The sequence below is a fragment of the Notothenia rossii genome (genome assembly GCF_949606895.1).
Source record: "Notothenia rossii genome assembly, chromosome: 1".
NCBI lineage: Eukaryota > Metazoa > Chordata > Actinopteri > Perciformes > Nototheniidae > Notothenia > Notothenia rossii.
Genome location: NC_136912.1, coordinates 3,078,283 through 3,094,802, shown reverse-complemented (window position 1 = coordinate 3,094,802; position 16,520 = coordinate 3,078,283). Strand labels below are relative to the sequence as shown.

The 16,520-nt window shown below is 42.1% G+C and overlaps 1 protein-coding gene across 1 annotated transcript in view; it reads right to left on the bottom strand.

Annotated features, from left to right (window-relative positions):
- Nucleotides 1–16,520, bottom strand: part of LOC307045185 (voltage-dependent T-type calcium channel subunit alpha-1I-like) — a 211,457-nt gene that overhangs the window by 144,751 nt on the left and 50,186 nt on the right. Inside the window, exons 4-5 of the mRNA XM_079690718.1 lie at nt 12,263–12,422; nt 813–1,155 (exon numbers count right to left, since the gene is read on the bottom strand). Of these exons, the coding sequence (XP_079546844.1) occupies nt 813–1,155; nt 12,263–12,422 (503 nt within the window). The remainder of the gene's footprint in view (nt 1–812; nt 1,156–12,262; nt 12,423–16,520) is intronic.

Below are 16,520 nucleotides of genomic sequence, written 5' to 3'. Positions count from 1 at the left end.
CTGCAGTGGAGAGGAAAGGAGAACAGTGAGCAAACAATAAGTGAATCCACAAAATGCCTTTACTGGGAGGTGACATGCTCCTTAAAGGAACAGCTTGGGAACATGTGTGTACTTGCTATTGCCCAAGTGTTAAAGTGTTAAAGTGTTAAAGTGTCAAAGTGTTAAAGTGTCAAGATAACTCAAAATGTGGTGTTTCTAACTCAGAATATGTTCCCTATTTTAAAGGGGACCTATCATTTAAAATGCACTTGTGTACGTCTGTTCTACATGAACATGTGTCCCCGGTGTTCCAGGGAACTCACCAAGTGTCAGAAAACACAACCCTCTCTATTTTCCTCCATACCCAAATCTCTTAAAAAGGGGCTGCAACGGATCTGATACAGACTGATCCAGATTTGAACACTTCTATGACGTCACAGAAGTGGCGCTATGGCTATTGGGCCAACTCCACCAATCAGGAGGAGGCAGCCACGGACATTGCCGTTGGAAAGCGCTGGAGACGCTGTAGTACATATACCACGCCTGTAGATGGTGTCAGCCATGATGCAAAGGCAGTGTTAAATTGAGCGAAATGAGGAATGGATAAAATGCATGATCTGTTTGGTATTTTGAAAAATAAAAAGTATAAATATGTCTTATATAGGTATGGTCCTACACTATATTATTCAAATATAGCATGATAGGTCCACTTTAAAGTGAAGTCTTGTTCATAACCAATAAGCTAGTATGTTGACTCTAATATGTTAATGAACAACTAGTTGATGGTGAGTGTGTGTGCCTTAATCTAAAGTATCAACAAACGAGTCTCTCACCTGAAAGATGACGATCCAGGCGAAGCAGATGTTGTCGAAGTTGATGGCTCCTTTGTGAGGGTTGCTGAGCCCCGTGTGGCAGCGGGTGTAGTACTGGTTCCAGTTCACACAGAGCCCGCCCACGCTGACGCTCCCATTGGCCAGCGGCTCGGGGCTGAGGCCCAGCGACTGGCGGTACAGGGCGTCGTCTTTATCCAGGCAGCACGTCCGTCCGCCCTCACGCCGCGCCGGGACGTCTGAGCAGGACATGATGCCGTTGTCGATGGGCAGCGAGCAGATGAAGGGCCGCTCGTCATCCTCATCGGCACTGTAGTAGGGCCGGGGGAGGCTGATGCCCCTGGGGCTGGGGGGGGGGGGGGGGGGGAGAGAAAGAGGTGAGTACAGTACCGAACTAAAGTGTTTTTTATATTGCTTTAAAAACACAAATGAAGTAACTGTAAGAAATTATTTCAACTGTAGGAAGGGTCAACCAAATGAAGAAGGTTCATCCTGAAGTGAGAAACAAAAGGCAGTTTTTTGTGAATAGAGCTTGAAAGCTTCATAATTTGACTCAAACTCTGTGGCTACATTAATTAGCCGAGGGTAAAACAATTATTACAATAGTGGTTTTGATTATATCCATTTTAAAGGTCTCCTATTGTACTATTTTAAGGCATATATTATAGGTCTCAGATATATACATAACAAACATGTCTATGAAGTGTTTTGCTCAAAATACCAAACAGATCACCCATTTACAGTGTTTTAAAAAGTAACTAGTAATAGTTATATAGTTACTACTCTCAAAAAAGTAACTCGTTTCTTTATTAGTTACTAAATTATAAAAATAACTAGTAACAAGTTACTTTACTTTACTTTAAAAATAATAACAATAAAAATACAAGTTTTTGTGTTGTTTTTTGCTGACTAGTTCTCTGAAGGCAACAGACTCGACCGTTGCGATGGGCAGCATGTCCTCAACAACATACCTGGAAATCAATCTGTTTAGTTGACTCTGGGTGACATGTGGTGATTTAAAAAAATCTTTTTCTGGCTGTTTAAATGGTGTTGCTCCATCTGGGTCACTGCCGGTGGTTGAGACGGTGGGGTCTTTGGCGACTAGTTTTATAGCCCCATGTACATTACTTAGGTGCTTCAGGAGATTGGCATTGCTGTTTTTCGATGTGGACAATGCACACAGTTTACATTTTACCGTAAGATTTTTTGCGTCCTTTATCTCCACAAATTGAAAATAGTGGTTATATTTCCAAGTTGCAAATGCGCTGCTGCTCTCGCTGATACTTGCATCTGCCATTGTGTGTGTGTGTGCTAGTGGTAAGCGTTGCCGTGTGTGTGTGTGTGTGTGTGTGTGTGTGTGTGTGTGTGTGTGTGTGTGTGTGTGTGTGTGTGTGTGTGTGTGTGTGTGTGTGTGTGTGTGTGTGTGTGTGTGTGTGTGTGTGTGTGTGTTAGCATTAGCAAGTGTTCGTGTGTGTATTTTCCTTTATATATACAGTCTATTTCCCCATAAGGCAAGACCCGCCCAACTCTGTCTCTGATTGTCTTACCCTGAAATGTTACCCCGCGTTAACCAATCATCACTCCCCTCTGGTTACTTTCACTTTTCCATGGTGCTGTGAGAGGACATCGCTGTAATCGCCTGTAAGTTACATCCGCAGGGAGATTTCGGTTCAGTTGGATCACAGGATGTAACGCAGTAACGCACCCATTTAAATCACAGTAACTATAACGACGTTACTTAATGGGAATAGGTAACCACTAACGATATTAGTTACCGCACAAAGTAGTTGCGTTACAGTAACGCGTTACTGTGTAGTGCGTTAGACCCAACACTGCCCATTTATAGCCATGCCTCATACCCCCCTATTTCAGCCCTGTTGAGAAGTGCTGATTCTGGGTCTGTAGCTTTAATATATTGCTTTAAAAACAACAATGAAGTAACTGTAAGAAACAAATTAGAAGGGTGAACAAAAAGAATAAGGTTCCTCCTTAAGTAAGAGGTTAGTTGAATACAAAACTTAACTAAAGTTTGCTTTTTTAATTGGTTTAAAAACAACAATGAAGTAACTGTAAGAAACAAAATAGAAGGGTCCACAAAAAGAACAAGGTTCATCCTGAAGTGAGAAACAGAAGGCAGTTGTTGCGTTTCATAATCTAATATTGATTGATGCATCTTGTGTGAATCCAATGTGTCACATATTTAATCCTCAATCAGTAAAATACTGAAATCACATATAAGCCTGGCTACTGCAGAGAGGCCATAAATAGAGCTGTGCAATGTGTGTGGGCATTAATGCTATTTTACTTTGGAGATTTCACACAGAATAAAGCCACTTGTCCTTCATGGCTGAACATTCGTGTGGCGTGAGATCAAAACTGAAAGCAGAAAATATAATGATGCAGTCAGAGACATGAGTGGATGAGAGGACTGAGAGGGATGATTATGTTTGTAATGGTAGAAGTGGTAGAAATTGACAGCAGGGACACAGAGAGGCAGACAGGTGGTGATGAGTTAACCATGAGCATAATATCAAAGCTTTATTTAAATACCATGACACATGTCTGATGGGGTTTTCCACAGAAATCATTGCGTATCTTTTGGCTGTGTCTGCCGTTGTTGGCTTTATGCGACACATATACTGCATTTCACCGTCACTCAGAGCCAGCTGTCTTGTTGGATGCTCAGTGAAGCAAATCTAATGTGGCATCTACTTATTTCTACCCTTTTTCTTCTTCTACAAACAGCCTTAGTAAAGCAAACTGTCGATCAAATTAAAGGATGAAAAACAGTCTTCAGTTATAATAAAAGGTGTTCAGTGCGTTGTGCTTGTATTACGTGAACATCTTCAGACTACTGACATTTGTTTATCAGCCCTCACAGCGGCTAATAACAGAAATGTAGACCAGTGGCATTTCTCAAAGGTGAAGTGCGGCCACAGAGGAGATGAAGTTGGATCAGTCGGTCCTGTCAACGTTATATCTCTGCAGTTGACAAGCTTTAATAGAGACGGACAGAGAAATAGGACAAAAGCAGCGTATGAACACTTTGCTAAATGAGTTCCAGTGAGAGATGAGTTTAAAGGTGCCCTCTTATGCTTTTTGTGTTTTTAGTGCATTTAAATGGTCTCAGAGGCTAAAATCCTTCCAGAGGGAGTTTCTCTCCCTGCCTGAAACGCCTCCATTGGACTCCTTTGTTTACTTCTGTATTTTAGTGAAATCTCCATGTAAAACTCAAGCTTCTATTGGCTAACGCTCCAACACGCTATAGGTTAAGGGGGGGGAGGGGGGCATCTCTGAGAGGTTAACCAATCAGAGCAGACTGGGCTCTGGTTTCGGACAGGGGGTGAAAAGAGGTGCTGCTGCACAGGCAGTATGAGCTTTTACAACATTAAAGCATGGAGACATGTCCCAGTACACTACTAATATACACCTGAACATCAGCAGGAGAGGACTCTTTAAAGTAGAGACACTACATACTGATGTACACCTGAACATCAGCAGGAGAGGACTCTTTAAAGTAGAGACACTACATACTGATATACACCTGAACATCAACAGGAGAGGACTCTTTAAAGTAGAGACACTACATACTGATATACACCTGAACATCAGCAGGAGAGGACTCTTTAAAGTAGAGACATTACATACTGATATACACCTGAACATCAGCAGGAGAGGACTCTTTAAAGTAGAGACACTACATACTGATATACACCTGAACATCAGCAGGAGAGGACTCTTTAAAGTAGAGACACTACATACTGATATACACACCTGAACATCAGCAGGAGAGGACTCTTTAAAGTAGAGACACTACATACTGATATACACCTGAACATCAGCAGGAGAGGACTCTTTAAAGTAGAGACACTACATACTGATAAACACCTGAACATCAGCAGGAGAGGACTCTTTAAAGTAGAGACACTACATACTGATATACACCTGAACATCAGCAGGAGAGGACTCTTTAAAGTAGAGACACTACATACTGATATACACCTGAACATCAGCAGGAGAGGACTCTTTAAAGTAGAGACACCACATACTGATATACACCTGAACATCAGCAGGAGAGGACTCTTTAAAGTAGAGACACTACATACTGATATACACCTGAACATCAGCAGGAGAGGACTCTTTAAAGTAGAGACACTAGATACTGATATACACCTGAACATCAGCAGGATAGGACTCTTTAAAAGTCAGGACTAAAGAAAAAAACAACATGATGTAAATAAATAAATATACATTTCAAAGGGGGGATTGATGTGAAATGTCAAATTTAGAAATGGTAAGGTTAGGAAAAACACTTCAGACAAGACAAATAAAAGGAAGCACAACAATCAAAACAAAATCAATAATTGCTAAAGAGAAGGCAGGCAGAAGGCATGAATACAAACAAGAGTAATATGTGAGTGTGAGCAGGAGGACGTGTTGACCTTGCCTTTACAAAAAGAGCAAGGCAGGCTCTGAAGACGGAGAAGAGCTGTGTGATCGCTCTCTAATTCGACAGGCTGCTATTTAAAGGGCAGAGCGGAGAAAAGGATCCAGGTGATCGCAGACATTAGCCAGCAATTACACCTGACCTGGTATTTGAGAGAAGCTGTGAGTACTTGCCTGTCTCTCACTGCGTCTACGGCTCTGTTTCTCTGCACTGTGCTCTTCTGAATAAAAGCTATTATCAAGCCCGCTGACATGAGGAGAGACAACTTTTTTTGCTCTGGATAATTCTGGCCAGGTCTCTATTTTCTCATCTTTTACCCGTGTGATCACCTTATGAAGTGTATCCAAATGTCAAAGAAAAGCATTTTGATTTGAATTTAATTACAACAAAGTTAGAGATGTCACCATTTCTGTTAGTGTTTGGTTCGGTCAGTCCATTAAGGTTTTTTAAATAATATTTCTTGTTGTATATTTGTTACGGCTGCTGTTTCTGTCTGCTCATTAATTTGCCTGTGAGTGTTTCCAGCTGTGTGCGTGTGTGTGTGATATGTAAATGAGCTGTGTGGTTGCCCCGACGTCATTGGCTGTCATCTCCTGGTCCGCCTCTGAAGAGGGTGATTGGATCGACGACAGCCAATCGCAGCGCACAGCCGGCGCACACCTGCTGGGGAGGAGTACAAAGGCCGCGGACTATCATCACTCTGGAGGCTCTGTTGAGGAACAGACGCCTCTCGCTATTTGCTCGTTGTTCTGTGTTTAACTTGTGTGGTCTTATTGATTGCGATACATTCTGTTAACAGGGGTTAACTCGTATGTGCTTAGTGTCGTGTTGATTTATGTGGGGTTCGTTTTGTGTAATAATTACCTCAGCTGTGTTCCCTTACAGCTTCCCTTAGTTAGATTGTACCAATTTGATAGTGAGGGTTTTCGTTGTTATTATTATTACCTATTTTCTTTGTATGTACACAGGCTCCCTTTTTAGAGTCCTCTCTTAGTTTGGTTGCCTATTTAAACGTGCGCCCTTGTGGCCTCTTTGTTTGTTATGTAAACCGATGTTTGTGGCAATTTGTTTGTTTCAGGCTGCTTGCCTGCCATTTTGTTTACCAGCTGTTTAAAATAAACCGCTTATAATACCAATTCCAATCTGGTTGTGTTGCTTCCCTCTGATTCCCCTAGCTCAGAAGGGAACGTAATAATATTAAAGAAAGTTTGCTCTTCCGTCTGCACCACAAAGAGAGGTATGCAAGGGTATTCATTTGGCATTCAAACAGCAATATGACAGCACTTTAAATGCTATTAAATAACCACAATAACAGCAAATGTTGTATAGTAAATGACTTAAGTCGTAACAAGAAAAGTATAAAGCATTTTTTTCCAGCTGAAAACTCAATGCTGATTGGTTTGGATCATTCCAGAGGTTGTTCATTTTCGCTAACAGACCGTTGCCAAGGAGAACAGACCGTTGCTAAGGAGGATCGAAGAACTACAGTAGGTGCATTCATATCAATCCGCAGAAACAAACTCTAGTTTTCTAACTGTACTCAGTAAAGACAAGAAGAACAAGGGAATAAAATACATTAAAATACATTGTCTGTTCTTCTTTCCAACAGTCTGTTAGCAAACATCAACAAACTCTGAAATGTCAAAAATCTGATTAGAGTATTCAACCAAGCTGTGTAATAAGATATGCTATTGTTATCATTTAAACTGAAGAATACAGCGATCAGTTTTCAATGGGGAATAAGAGGACAAGTTAGTGAAATCAGAGTCCTACCCTCCTTTGCTAACCATTATGGGGCTATGTAACCCATGTGACTTCTGCCATTGCCTCATGAGTGTCCACCCACTTGTTCAACTCTTTTTACGTCCCAAAACCTAACCACTAACCCCCCCCCTCTGCACCCGACCGAGCCCGAACCAGCAGCAGCAGATTTCACAGCTCAGCTCATTATCAGATCGGTTGTGTGTTTCCTGTAAAACGAGGTGATTACGCTCCCCAGCAGAGTGTCAGACAGAAAGCAGTCATTTCACACCTGAGCAGACGTTGGACTCCTGACAGCACTACAGGTTTGGGATGTTTAACTCCAGCTTGTTGTTCCCGGAGAGCCTCTGGGGTCAGATTTACAAGCGTCACACATCAGCTTTGTGGTAAAAAACAAGCTTATATGCATGTTTTTACAACATAGGACGACAGGAACGAATTATCTCAGGTGGGTCAGGGCATCCCGTGATTACATCCCTCTCATCTCTGAATTGGTTGCCATGGAAAAGCCTCTCATCAGATCATTATTTCCTCTCTGGGCTCGGCCGTGTGGACTGGACGAATCAAATGCTTGGCCGCTCTCCAATCGACCCAATCCCAGTTATTGTCTGAGCTCTGTGTTTTCACTATAAGCTGTACTCTTAATTATAGAGATATTTGGAAACAAACAAGAACTGATCCAGCTCCTGATCCTGAGTCCATGGATCGAGTCGTCATTATTCATTATACCGACGTTCAAGATCAGAAATCACTTTTGTTTTTGTCTCTACATACAACTGAACAAATGCCCTGCACAATAAAAAACTATCGTGGATGCTCAGGTGAGACGATAACAATCAAACTGAGATGCGATCAAAACAACAACATCAATAGGAAATCCTTGTTATTCTTACTCGTCTCTTCCTGTCTCATCTCATCAGTTATCTGAGGTGTGAAGGTGTAGTAACACTGGTTTCCTGGAAATGTGTGAGAGTGAATTCAGAGGGATATTCCTGGAAAGCAGATATTATAGGGAAGTGGGAACCGTGTTTGATTAGTGCACTTCCAAGTAATTGATTCGAGTTAATTGCTAAGATAGCGTACAGGACTATGACCTAGAATCGTCTATTGACTCCACAGCATGTTACGCAACGTACTCAATTAATCTTTAAGCAAACATGCAATTCATAATTTGCTGTATGGGGGATGTACAGTATTTCCAGAGTGGCAGTTTCTTCAAGGAAGTTCCAACAAGTGCTTCGACACAACTTGCTAACACTTAAATGATTGTCTTGATCTTCTCTATTGTTCGTAACAAATTACGTTGAGGATAAGGAAGTGGCCGGCTGCTAGTTAAGTCCCCTATGATCATATTTAACTGTACCTTCTCTATCCAAAGATCACTTCATGTAATTGACTTCCTGTTATGCTTGGTAGGGGTTTTGCAGAGGACTCAATAAAGTAAGGAGATGATCAGATGAGGATTTCTCGAACAGCTTGGTCTGGAACGAGCATGCCATCTACACCAGCCATTGAACATGTATAAAATACAGGCAAGACTGGATTGGATTGGACATCAATGGGTGGCAGCAGTCCAGTATTCATTTGTAACACTTCCATTATTAAGATCGGTTCTTATAAATACCTTAGTGTGCGCATCGAGAACTCTCCTTCTTCGGAGCTAATTTGGAAAGTCTTTGTTCTACAGCCTAAAGGCCCTGACACACCAAGCAGTCACCAGAGAACTCGCTGACGCCGACTGTTGCGTCGCCGTGTTCTCCTGCGTCTTGGCCATGTGTCGCACTGGAACACACCGCAAAGACTTCAGCCGAGCACGTACGAACTGCGCATGCGTGAGTGGCAATAACTCTCCTTACCAGCAGGCGGCGGTAGTGTGTATTCGTCATTCAAAAGAGGCAACAACCGGAAGACAGAGAAGAAGAACAGATTACGTGATCTAAACAAACAACAAATAGCGTGTGCGTTCCATTTCCACTCTCGTCCATCGAAAACATGTTTTGTGCGATACTGGAGCTATCAGCCATTGGAGTGTTGCTTGTGGAAGACATTCTTAAGCAACCGTTTCGCTTCTCATGCACTGATTCGCTAGCTCAACAGCCAATCAGAGTGATTTCTTTGTCCGACGGCCTGTGGCCGACGCACGGCCGTGCGTCGGCCATGAAAGGCCAAATAAGGCGTGTCACGGCCGACGGTGCGGGACACACCAAATTGATATTGGGCGACAGGGCACGCTTCGTCCTCCGACAAACGAAAACGGCCGATTTCTGCCTGGTGTTTCCGGGCCTTAAAGCAGAGAGGACTTTATAAAGAAGGCTTAGACTCCATGGTGTAGACAAGATACATTTAATCAGTTTATTTCAGAGTTTAATCTGCTACGGTGTTATCTATAGAGAATTGTAATTTTATAGTTTGGGAAACTATTTCAAAATCTGACTTAGTCATTTAAAATGTTCTTGAGATTTGAAAAAAAGTTCAGGAACTGCAGTTTTGGTGTAAAAAGGAATAAGCCTGACTGCACATCACATTATATTTATGAAGTTGCCTTGAAAAGGAACTGTGCGCTTCATGGAGTGTGAGCAAATAATCAAAACCAGCTGTGTGAAATCTCCAAAAGATGCACAATTTAACGGTTAGAAGTTGAAGGATATTGACGTCTGATAGGCAGATGTTGCTTCTGCTGCTGTGCACAAACACAAAGACAGCCAAACAACTGAGCGGCACAAACAGTATGCAGTCTTTTGATTCTGAAGCGACATGACAGAAGAGTAATTGAATTTCTGACACTTCCACCAAAAATAAACAGCCCACAGAGATACACAACACTATTCCATGAAAAGGCCACGCAATAATACGGAAACAATAACGCCCTCCAAATGCAGAAAAACAAGATTTCACCCCAAAGAAAGGGAAAGAGGACAAACAAAAGGGTGAACACAAGAAAAAAAGTGCCTCTTCTTAAACTGATATACACCTGAACATCAGCAGGAGAGGACTCTTTAAAGTAGACACACTACATACTGATATACACCTGAACATCAGCAGGAGAGGACTCTTTAAAGTAGAGACACTACATACTGATATACACCTGAACATCAGCAGGAGAGGACTCTTTAAAGTAGAGACACTACATACTGATATACACCTGAACATCAGCAGGAGAGGACTCTTTAAAGTAGAGACACTACATACTGATATACACCTGAACATCAGCAGGAGAGGACTCTTTAAAGTAGAGAGACTACATACTGATATACAGCTGAACATCAGCAGGAGAGGACTCTTTAAAATAGAGACACTACATACTGATATACACCTGAACATCAGCATGAGAGGACTCTTTAAAGTAGAGACACTACATACTGATATACACCTGAACATCAGCAGGAGAGGACTCTTTAAAGTAGAGACACTACATACTGATATACACCTGAACATCAGCAGGAGAGGACTCTTTAAAGTATAGACACTACATACTGATATACACCTGAACATCAGCAGGAGAGGACTCTTTAAAGTAGCGACACTACATACTGATATACACCTGAACATCAGCAGGAGAGGACTCTTTAAAGTAGAGACACTACATACTGATATACACCTGAACATCAGCAGGAGAGGACTCTTTAAAGTAGAGACACTACATACTGATATACACCTGAACATCAGCAGGAGAGGACTCTTTAAAGTAGAGACACTACATACTGATATACACCTGAACATCAGCAGATGAGGACTCTTTAAAGTAGAGAGACTACATACTGATATACACCTGAACATCAGCAGGAGAGGACTCTTTAAAGTAGAGACACTAGATACTGATATACACCTGAACATCAGCAGGAGAGGACTCTTTAAAGTAGAGACACTAGATACTGATATACACCTGAACATCAGCAGGAGAGGACTCTTTAAAGTAGAGACACTACATACTGATATACACCTGAATACAATACACCCACTTTTGTATTATTAGCATCGTAAACCGTACACCTTCAAACCCCAGCAAGGGTTTTAAGAGTGTGTGACTCAAACACGTGCATCCCTGTAAGTGTGTGTTTTAGGGAATTTGGTGAAAAAGAGGATGAGATGTCACGGTGTGTCAGCGGGGGGTGATTCTCTAAAAACACAATGACTTCACTAATGTGAACGATGATGAGGACATGATACAAAGGAAGAGTTAAGACGATCATGAATAGCACCCAGAAAGCGCATGTTCTCTGATGAGACAACAGGGGGCGGATTAGGTTTGATTTAGTCATAAATGTTTTGTTCCCATAGCACAGTTTGGGGTCTGGGCTTTGACGCAGGATATTTTAAAAAGTCCCTTATTCCAGGGGGAGTCCTTTGGTCTATAAAAAGTAACTGTTATACAAACAAAAAGTGAACATTTGGACTTAGTGACTTGGACATTGGGCTTCTGTTTACATCCTGTTTCCAATCTAAGCGCTGTCTCTTTTGAACCCTAACCACAATCATTTCTTAACCTTTACAAATTGTTATTTTAAACCCCAACTGCAATCTGAAGCTGCACCACTCTATTGGACACACACACACACACACACACACACACACACACACACACACACACACACACACACACACACACACACACACACACACACACACACACACACACACACACACACACACACACACATAAAAGCATGTGTATTTAATGCATGTATACGTTATAATGTTCCATCAGGGTCGGCAGTAGCTCAGTCTGTAGGGACTTGGCTTGGGAACTGAAGGGTATGCGGTTCAAGTCCCGATCAAACCAAACATACAGAGTGTGTGTCCCTGGCGCCACATCACTAATCATGTAACGTTTATTTGTTTGTAGTGTCGTGGACTGTCCCCATTAATCAACTGTCACAAAAAACAGTAAATGGGCAGCTTAAGTCAACATTGCTAATTTCTAGCTGATAATAGAAATCCTTAAAATCACATTACATTAACAGCATTAGTTATAAGGAAAGGATGAAAGACAAGTAGATACAGACGAAAGGATAAAAGAGAACAATAAACAACACACGTTACTACATACATATAGCACATCACAATCACATAACAGAAACGAGGGGCAACATCCATGATCACAACATCTAACACACACGCCATATCCAACGCAGAGTAGTGTGGGTAAGTTCTCAGAGATTTACACCGTTACACAGCCAAAGTGAAACAATGAAGACAGGACTCACACGATGACATTTTCCACACACTGATATACGGATGGACTCACAGAGTGAAGTTCTCCGCGGGGTAGCAGCGGTTCCTCAGAAGCCCCGCCCACAGCTGCACGCCGATGATGCCGAAGATGAAGAAGACGAAGAAGCAGAGGAGGAGGACGTTCCCCAGCATGGGCAGCGTGTCCAGCAGCAGGTTCACCAGGATGCGCATACCTGAGGACACACACAGGAAAATACTTACTGTATTTCACCAGCAGAGGACTCTTTAAAGTAGAGACGCTACATACTGATATACACCTGAACATCAGCAGGAGAGGACTCTTTAAAGTATAGACACTACATACTGATATACACTTGAACATCAGCCGGAGAGGACTCTTGAAAGTAGAGACACTAAATACTGATATACACCTGAACATCAGCAGGAGAGGACTCTTTAAAGTAGAGACACTACATACTGATATACACCTGAACATCAGCAGGAGAGGACTCTTTGAAGTAGAGACACTACATACTGATATACACCTGAGCATCAGCAGGAGAGGACTCTTTAAAGTAGAGAAACTACATACTGATATACACCTGAACATCAGCAGGAGAGGACTCTTTAAAGTAGAGACACTACATACTGATATACACCTGAACATCAGCAGGAGAGGACTCTTTAAATTAGAGACACTACATACTGATATACACCTGAACATCAGCAGGAGAGGACTCTTTAAAGTAGAGACACTACATACTGATATACACCTGAACAACAGCAGGAGAGGACTCTTTAAAGTAGAGACACTACATACTGATATACACCCGAACATCAGCAGGAGAGGACTCTTTAAAGTAGAGACACTACATACTGATATACACCTGAACATCAGTAGGAGAGGACTCTTTAAAGTAGGGACACTACATACTGATATACACCTGAACATCAGCAGGAGAGCACTCTTTAAAGTAGAGACACTACATACTGATATACACCTGAACATCAGCAGGAGAGGACTCTTTAAAGTAGAGACACTACACACTGATATAGACCTGAACATCAGCAGGAGAGGACTCTTTAAAGTAGAGACACTACATACTGATATACACCTGAACATCAGCAGGAGAGGACTCTTTAAAGTAGAGACACTACATACTGATATACCTGAACATCAGCAGGAGAGGACTCTTTAAAGTAGAGACACTACATACTGATATACACCTGAACATCAGCAGGAGAGGACTCTTTAAAATAGAGACACTACATACTGATATACACCTGAACATCAGCAGGAGAGGACTCTTTAAAGTAGAGACACTACATACTGATATACATCTGAACATCAGCAGGAGAGGAATCTTTAAAGTAGAGACACTACATCCTGATATACACCTGAACATCAGCAGGAGAGGACTCTTTAAAGTAGCGACACTACATACTGATATACACCTGAACATCAGCAGGAGAGGACTCTTTAAAGTAGAGACACTATATACTGATATACACCTGAACATCAGCAGGAGAGGACTCTTTAAAGTAGATACACTACATACTTATATACACCTGAACATCAGCAGGAGAGGACTCTTTAAAGTAGAGACACTACATACTGATATACACCTGAACATCAGCAGGAGAGGACTCTTTAAAGTAGAGACACTACATACTGATATACACCTGAACATCAGCAGGAGAGGACTCTTTAAAGTAGAAACACTACATACTGATATACACCTGAACATCAGCAGGAAAGGACTCTTTAAAGTGCTGTACATCTACAATAAAAACACTTTACAATAAATACAACAGCACAAATAAAATAATCACACACAGGGAAATGTCAGGAATCGTGCTCCGCTCTGACTAGAAGGCCAGGGAGAAGAAGTGAGTTTTAAGTGAGGATTTTAAAAACCCCTAGAGTCTGGGTCGACCTCATATGGAGGGGCAGAGTGTTCCAGAGCCTGGGGCCAGCTGCTGCGAAGGCTCGGTGCCCTCGGGTTTTGAGCCTGGTCTTGGGCACTATCAGCAGCAGCTGATCAGCAGACCTTAAGGCTCTGCCTGGGGTGTAGCGCTGGAAGAGTTCTGCTATATAGGCCGGAGCCAGCCCATTTAGTGCTTTAAAAACAAATAAAAGAAGTTTAAAATCTATTCTGAACCGAACTGGAAGCCAGTGCAGTGAGGCCAGAATTGGGGTGATGTGGTCACGCTTTTTATGGCCAGTCAGAAGACATGCAGCTGCCTTCTGCTCTAGCTGCAGGCGTCTAATTGAGGCCTGGTCCATACCCACGTACAGAGCGTTGCAGTAATCCAGTCTTGAGGTTACAAAGGCGTTAATAACCCTTTCCAGGTCTTTAAAAGATAAATATGACTTGGTCTTAGCCAATAGTCGAGTTGTAAAAAAGCAGGTCTTGACTACGCTGCTGACCTGCTTATCAAATTTAAAGGCGCTGTTGAAAGTCACTTCAAGGTTCATGACAGAGGGGAGGATATTTTTATTGAGGGGGCCCAGAGTATCAACCGGAGAGGCTGAAGGTCGGGGTCCAAAAAAATGACCTCGGTCTTGCTCTCATTGAGGGTCAGGAGGTTTTGGCTCAGCCAGGATTTGATCTCTGTTAAGCAGTCCATCAGCTGCAGTAGTGAGTTGACATTTTGATTGAGTGGCAGATAGATCTGTACATCGTTGGCGTAGCAGTGGAAGGGGATGTTGTGTTTTGTGAGAATTAAACCTAGGGGCAGTATGTACAGTAGAAAAAGGATGGGGCCCAGAATAGAGCCTTGGGGAACCCCACAGGTAAGAGGGGCTTTGGCAGAGGAGAAGGCACCCAGCTGCACTGAGAAGGTCTGTCAGGTAGGACCTGAACCTGGCCTGTGATGCATGTGGACTGTTGGAGCCGTGACAACAGGATGCTATGGTCCACAGTGTCAAAGGCAGCTGTCAGGTCTAACAGCACCAGGACAGCTGGGCTACCTGAGTCGGCGGCTAGGAGCAGATCATTACAAACTCCTAAAAGGGCTGTTTCAGTACTGTGCATGGGTTTGAAGCCAGACTGAAACTTTTCGTGGATGCCATGCATGGTTAAAAAAGACTGCAGCTGGGCATTGACTACTCGCTCCAGGGCTTGAGATAAAAAAGGTAGCTGGGAGATGGGCCTAAAATTTGTCGAGATTTTTCTTTTTAATTAGTGGCTGCACCACGGCATGTTTGAAGGCAGCTGGGACACATCCTGAGCTAAGAGAGGTGTTTACAAGCAATAAAACACTTGCTCCCACTGATTCGAAAACATCTCTGAGAAGGCGAGAGGGAATGCTGTTAACTAATCAGTTTATTATTCTCAAAAGCTTTTCCTTTGCTTGTTTTTCTTCAGAAAACAATATTTGAAATCATTAGGACATTTGGCATTCCCCCCCGGGGTGAGGACTGAGGACCGCCTGCCCACTTACCCCTGATTACTCAGCTAAACGCTGCATCAGTCCTCCATCTCTTCCTCTGATGGAGTTTAACCCCTGCTTTGGTTTCCTCACTCAGATCAGAGCCAGAGTAATGGCCCATGGGATCACAATTAGCGTGGAGATTAGAGATTGATTAGCTAATTATGATAATACAGCGGCTTATATGGAAGTGCGTGGTGGTACATCTCTGCAGGGAGTGGGAGGACGAGAGAGTTTGTGTAAAGGAGGAAATTAAATGTTAAGATGAGACATTATTGTTTATTTGCATGCGTGCATATTTTGTACAGATGCTTATTTATGTGTATTTGTGTACAACCATTAACTAAAGTGACGTTTATACATATATCAGATTTCAATGAGGCAATTTTAAAAGACATTCAAAGCATGAGAAGATATAGTGCAGAATAAGCGCATTAACCATTAATTTAAATACATTTAACAGTCATTAAAAAGCCAGGAGAATACAAACTAAAACAAGCTTATAAAAGTTACAGTTCAATATATGTTATAATACGTTTTGTGATTTAATAAAAGACAACGGCAAAAAGAAAAGATAGAAAAAAGATGGAACAATGGGAATATTTTCTTTGTCCAAAACACATTTTCTTCTTGTTGTGAACTTTGGATTTGAAGGTGAATTGGAAACTAATTCAATTTTTAAAAATAATGTCACTGAGAAGCATCACTGTGATTACAGCCAGCGAGGAGTTTATTTCTTTGGTTCAGTTGATTTATTTCTCTGCAAGTATACAGAGACACCACAAGCCCAATTCTCATGCATGGGCCAAGGGCGAAGAAATGGCATTTTGGAGCAGATACACAACTGAATTCCCCTTTTGAGAACATTCTAACAAAGGGTATGGCCTTGGAGGATG